The sequence below is a fragment of the Piliocolobus tephrosceles genome, chromosome 21 (genome assembly GCF_002776525.5).
Source record: "Piliocolobus tephrosceles isolate RC106 chromosome 21, ASM277652v3, whole genome shotgun sequence".
In the NCBI taxonomy this organism is placed as follows: domain Eukaryota; kingdom Metazoa; phylum Chordata; class Mammalia; order Primates; family Cercopithecidae; genus Piliocolobus; species Piliocolobus tephrosceles.
This window is the reverse complement of record NC_045454.1, coordinates 35,433,846-35,440,183: the sequence shown is the minus strand read 5'-3', so window position 1 is coordinate 35,440,183 and position 6,338 is coordinate 35,433,846. Positions and strand designations below refer to the sequence as shown.

Genomic DNA, 6,338 nt, shown 5'->3' with positions numbered 1-6,338 from the left:
TATCTGACCTCGTGATCCGCCCGTCTCGGCCTCCCAAAGTGCTGGGATTACAGGCTTGAGCCACCGCGCCCGGCCAGCTAATTTCTTTTGTATTTTAGTAAAGACAGGGTTTCACCTTGTTGCCCAGGCTGGTCTCGAACTCCTGAGCTCAGGCAATCCATCTGCCTTGGCCTCCCAAAGTTCTAGGATTACAGGCATGAGCCACCACACCCGGCCTGATTTTTTTTTTTTAATTATTATTATTATTGTTTTGAGATGGAGTTTTGCTATCGTTGCCCAGGCTGGGGTGCAGTGGCGCGATCTCGGCTCACTGCAACCTCCGCCTCCTGGGTTCAAGTGATTCTCCTGCCTCAGCCTCCTGAGTAGCTGGGATTACAGGCATGTGCCACCATGCCTGGCCGATTTTTGTATTTTTAGTAGAAATGGGGTTTCACCACGATGGTCAGGCTGGTCTTAAACTCCTGACCTCAGATGATCCACCCGTCTCAGCCTCCCAAAGTGCTGGGATTACAAGCATGAGCCACCGCACCCAGCCGCCTCCTGGGATTTGCTGTGTGGCCTGGGGCAAGTAACTTGCCCTCTCTGACCCTTGTTTTCCATCCCTCCTTTACTGCCACCACCACTACCATCCAGGTAGGGCTTTGCTGGGCCCAGGGTGGACCAGGAAATTACATCTTTTTTTTTTTTTTTTTTTTTTTTGAGACGGAGTCTCGCTCTGTCGCCCAGGCTGGAGTGCAGTGGCCGGATCTCAGCTCACTGCAAGCTCTGCCTCCCGGGTTCACGCCATTCTCCTGCCTCAGCCTCCCGAGTAGCTGGGACTACAGGTGCCCGCCACCTTGCCCTGCTAGTTTTTTGTATTTTTTAGTAGAGACGGGGTTTCACCGTGTTAGCCAGGATGAGGAAATTACATCTTTAGGAAGGTAGATTGAATGCTGGGAGCCCTGGGAGGGCATGTGCCGAGGATTGCGGTGATCAGTCCGGGTTTCTGCAGTGACCCCTCCCAGAGTGACCCTGAGACCAAAGACTTCTGGCTCAACATGGCAGCTCTGACCGAGGCTCTGCAGCGCCAGGCAGAGCAGAACCCCACCGCCTCCTACTACAACGTGGTGCTGCTGCGATACCAGGTGTGCCACCAGCATGGGTCCGGGAGGAGGTGGTGGAGTGGGGGACACCGTGAGCTGGCAGCAGACCTGGAGGCGCTTGCATGTTGGCCAGGCTGGTCTCGAACTCCTGACCTCAAGAGATCCAACCTGTGAGAGCCGATGAGCTGGAGGGAGTAGGCAGGGTGGGTGGGGAGTCAATGGTGGAGGAGCAGGCAGTGTGGGAGAGCATGCATCCTGTTGCAGATAGCATCTTTATATGAACTAGAAGAAGCCCAGCCCTGGAATCTTTTCGCTTGAACTTCCCTGGGAGACTTTGTTAGAATGAGGCGCTCTCCTGCCCCCTGCTGGAAACCTGGTGTAATACAGCCTCTCATTCATCAAATCTCCCTGTGATTGGGCCCCCTTGGGGCGGTGTGTGCATCGCGGGGTCAAGTCGTTGAATAGCACATGATATGGCAAGACGGGATGGCCCAAGCTGTGTCCTCTCTCCCATTCTCATTCTTCCTAGTTCTCCCGCCCGGGTCCCCAGTCTGTGCCTCTGCAGCTCAGTGCCCATTGGCAGTGTGGGGCCACCCTCACCCAGGTCTCAGTGGAGTACGGCTACCGGCCCGGTGCCACAGCTGTGCCCACGCCACTCACGAACGTCCAGATCCTGCTGCCTGTGGGGGAACCTGTGACCAACGTCCGCCTGCAGCCGGCCGCCACCTGGTGAGGGCGTACGGGAGGCCAAGGGGAACTTAGCAGTTTCCCCCATAACCCCAGACCTTCTCCTTGATGCAACGATTCAAGGGTGCACCCTAGGCCTGACCGTTAACTGTGAGCCCACCTTGCTTAGCACTAAGGGTGATATTATGAAGGCCAGGTGCCATGGCCCATGCCTGTAATTGCAGTGCTTTGGGAGGCTGAGGTGGGAGGATCACTTAAGGCCAGGAGTTTGAGACCAGCCTGGGCAACATAGTGAGACCTCATCTCTACAAAAAAATATGTTGTTTATTTATTTATTTTATTTATTTTGAGATGAAGTCTCGCTCTGTCGTGTAGGTTGGAGTGCAGTGGCACGATCTCAGCTCCCTGCAACCTCCGCCTCCCGGGTTCAAGCGATTTTTCTCTGCCTCAGCCTCCCAAGTAGCTGGGATTACGAGCCCAGTTGATTTTTGTATTTTTTTAGTAGACGTGGGATGTTGGCCAGGCTTGTCTTGAACTCCTGACCTCAGGTGATCCACCTGCCTTGGCCTCCCAAAGTACTGGGATTATAGGCATGAGCCACTGTGCCCAGCCTTGCAAAAAAAAATATTTTAAGAAGTAGTCAATCATGGTATAATGCTCTTGTAGTCCCAGGTACTCGGGAGGCCGAGACAGAAGGATCACTTGAACCCAGGAGTTGAGGCTTCAGGGAGTTACCCTGGGTGACAACTGTCTCTTAAAAAACAAAAATTGTCCCACCTGTAATCCCAGCACTTTGGGAGGCTGAGGCAGGCGGATCACAAGGTCAGGAGATTGAGACCATCCTGGCTAACATGGTGAAACCCTGTCTCTACTAAACAAAATAGAAAAAATTAGCCAGGCATGGCGGTGGGTGCCTGTAGTCCCAGCTACTTGGGAGCCTGAGGCAGGAGAATGGTGTGAACCCAGGAGGTGGAGCTTGCAGTGAGCCGAGATCGTGCCACTGCACTCCAGCCTGGGTGACAGAGAGAGACTCCGTCTCAAAAAATATATATATATATATAGAAAAAAAAAAAAAAGTCTGCTGTGAAGAAGCCAGACTTAACAGGACAGAATGCATCATCTAAAAGTGCTGCAAGGAAGCTGAGCATGGTGGTTTATGCCAGTAATCCCAGCACTTTGGAAGACCCAGACAGGTGGATCACCTGAGGTCAGGAGTTCGAGACCAGCCTGGCCAATATGGTGAAACCCTGTCTCTACTAAAAATACAAGAAGTAGCCAGGCATGGTGGTAGGCGTCTGTAATCCCAGCTACTCAGGAGGCTGAGGGAGGAGAATCGCTTGAACCCGGGAGGCATAGGCTGCAGTGAGCAGAGATCACGCCAATGCACACCAGCCAGGGCGACAGAGCGAGGCAGCATCTCAAAACACACACACACATACACACACACACATAAAAATCCTGCAAGGCTGTGTGGCTCCGCGGCTGTTCCATATCTCACCCCCATTTCACAGATGGGGAAATTGAGGTGAAGTGGGGGAGAAAGTTTGCTGGGGTCACACAGCCAGGAGGCCGCTGAGGCAGGACCCTGGGCTCTCAGCATCCTCTGTGGGGAAGCCCTGATCAAGATTCTCTCACGGCCAGGAACCTGGAGGAGAAGCGGCTCACGTGGAGGCTTCCAGATGTGTCTGAGGCAGGGGGTGAGCTGTGGTTGTGCATGAGGGCTGAGTGGGAGGGACTGGGGTCAGGTGGGAGGCACTTATTTATGTTGGGGAAGAATTGGGGACATACTGAGGGCGGGCAAGTATGGACATTGAGGAAGGCTTTAAAAAGCTGGAGGAGGGCCGGGCTGTGTGGCATAGTCTGTAATCCCAGTGGTTTGGGAGGCCTAGGCTGCAGGATCACATGAGTCCAGCAGTTGGAGGCTGCAGTGACCCATGATCGCATCATTGCACTCTAGCCTGGGCAATAGAGCCACACCCTGTCTCTAAAAAACAAACAAAAAAGGCCAGGTGCGGTGGCTCATGCTAGTAATCCCAGCACTTTGGGAGGCCAAGGCGGGTGGATCACTTGAGGTCAGGAGTTCAAGACCAGCCTGGCCAGCATGGTCAAACCCTGTCTCTACTAAAAATATAAAAATTAGCCAGGCGTGGTGGCATGCACCTGTGATCCCAGCTACTCGGGAGGCTGAGGCAGGAGAATCGCTTGAACCCAGTAGGCGGAGGTTTTAGTGAACTGAGATCATGCCACTGCACTCCAGCCAGGGTGACAGAGTGAGACTGTCTCAAAAAAAAAAGAAAAAGCTGGAGGAGGGCCGAGCACAGTGGCATAGGTCTGTAATCCCAGTGCTTTGGGAGGCCCAGGTGGGAGGATCACTTGAGCCCAGGAGTTGGAGGCTGCAGTGACCTATGATTGCACCACTACACTCCAGCCTGGGCAACAGAGCCAGACCCTGTCTCTAAAAAAAAAAAAGAAAAGAAAAAAGCTGGACGAGAGGGCGTCCCAGGGCCAGATGGCCAGACACAGCAGGTCCAAAGGCCCTGAGGCAGGACTCCCTTGCCAGCCACACAAAGCCCAGTGATGCCAGGAGAGACGGATGCAGGGGATTGAAGGGAGGTCTGATGGGGCACATCAAGACCACAGAACAAAGGGCTTCAGGTGTGGGCCAAAGAGGAGCCTGTTTCACAGCTGGGACGGGGGCTGGTGCCAGGGCGCAGCTAACTGCAGGTCTCCCCAGGCTCTGGCCGCCTCTCTGCCAGCTGGGAGCCGCTCTCAGGGCCCAGCACACCCAGCCCCGTGGCCGCACAGTTCACCAGCGAGGGGGCCACTCTGTCGGGTGTGGACTTGGAACTGGTGGGCAGCGGTTACCGCATGTCACTGGTGAAGAGGAGGTTTGCCACAGGTACTCCCCAGCCCTGCTGCTGGGTGACCTCAGGAGCCGGGACCTTGCTAGGGGCAAGCCCTGGGATGTGGGGAGGGATTGGGGCGTGGGGATCCTTGGGAAGGATAGATGGGTGTTGGGGCCAGGAGACCCCAGATGGGGGGCACAGGTGGGCAAGGAGTCAGGGCCCCATGTGTCTGGGGCTGGCCCCTGGAGGACATCCTTGAAAGGACCCAAACCAGGGAACCCGAAGTCCCCCCTGCCATCCCCTCCTCCAGCCCCACGCTGTTCTCCTGCCCCCAACAAGGGGCTCCTGGGGCCCAGTGGCAGCAAGGACTATGAGATACAGGGGTGCTTTGAAGAGGACAAGGATGATTGAAGCATCCCAGAGTCAGAGCCGGGGAACCCCTCCTGTACCCCTTCTCCCCACCCCTCCCCCTCACAGCTGCGCCCCCACAGGGATGTACCTCGTGAGCTGCTGAACCCGTAAATGCTGCCGCCCCAGCTCTACACTGCGCCCTGGTGCTGGCTGACCGCTCCCTACCCTCCTGCCGGACCCTGGAGCCTCCCACCCCAGCCTCCCTGAGGCCCAGACTCCACGGAGAGGAGCCCCATGCCCAGCCTGGCTGAGCCCGAGATTCACTCCTCTCCCTCATGCCAACCCCACACAGGTCCTGGCCTTTTAATGTTCTTTGAATAAACACTTTATTTTCTAATAAAATAAAAAAGGAAACCTTTTCCTGCTCCAGGAAGTATCCTTTGCATTGCCAGAGAGGGGAGGAAGAGAAGGCGGATGAATGTGAGAGACCTAATGCACCTCCCTCCCTGCACTGCGCTCAACCTGTACAGGGCCATTCTGGGAGAGAAAGAACCAGACACCCCAGCCCTATGGGCTCAGAGGTGGGCTAGAGGGAGGGAGGAGGACTAGAGAAGCCCAGAAAGGGGTGCCAGGAGTCTTCTCAAGCAGTCAGGAAAACTTTCTAAGGAGGGGGCATTATAAATGGGGTTTTGAGGTATGAGTAGGAGTTTGCAAGATAGGAATGGGCATCCCAAGCAAAGTGATGGAAGGTTGTTAGTTCAGTGAGGAAGCAATTAGTCAACCTACAAACATTAATTGAGTATCTACTGTATACCATGTAGCAGGGAGAGAGCTGTGAGCAGGACAAAGTTCTTGGAAGCCAGGAAGTGGAGATAGGAAGCCTGAGTGAAGAACCTGCTTGGCTGCCACTGGCCGTGTGACTTTGAGCATGGGACTTGAGCCTCAGTTAGCTCATCTGCAACTCACCTCACTGGGTATCTGTGGGAGGTCACACACTTAGAAGAGTGCCAACTATACGGCAAAACCCCCAGGCAGCTTTGGGAGCCCTAGAAGGAGGGTGGGCATTGGTGCAGGTGTGCAAGAGTGGCCTGCTGGGGAGGGCAGGACAGAAGCAGTAACAGCAGACTGCAGTGGGGAGCAGGTCTGAGCCCAGTGGACAGTCTTAGGTCCTGATGGACATTCAGGGAACCAGATCCCGTGCTCCTGACCTTGAGGCTGTACAGACCCCAGGGAGCAAGCCCAGACTGGACGAAGCTCAAAAGGAAGGAAGGAGGAGGCGGAATTTGGCCTGAGACCTGCTGTGCGCTTTCTCTGATCCTCCCACCCTGTCCTTGAAAGAGAGAGTGCCTCTGGCTGTGCCTTGGTTTCCTTG

At 55.1% G+C, this 6,338-nt stretch overlaps 1 protein-coding gene across 17 annotated transcripts in view; it reads left to right on the top strand.

Moving 5' to 3' along the window:
* Positions 1–5,384, top strand: part of FCHO1 (FCH and mu domain containing endocytic adaptor 1) — a 40,836-nt gene extending 35,452 nt beyond the window's left edge. For all 17 annotated transcript variants that reach the window (XM_023229729.1, XM_026456969.1, XM_023229739.1 and 14 more), the window contains 5 exons: positions 992–1,124; positions 1,612–1,811; positions 3,411–3,466; positions 4,504–4,668; positions 5,107–5,384. In XM_023229729.1, coding sequence (XP_023085497.1) covers positions 992–1,124; positions 1,612–1,811; positions 3,411–3,466; positions 4,504–4,668; positions 5,107–5,129 — 577 coding nt within the window. In that variant the 3' untranslated portion in view covers positions 5,130–5,384. The remainder of the gene's footprint in view (positions 1–991; positions 1,125–1,611; positions 1,812–3,410; positions 3,467–4,503; positions 4,669–5,106) is intronic.
* The last annotated feature ends 954 nt before the right edge of the window (positions 5,385–6,338 follow it).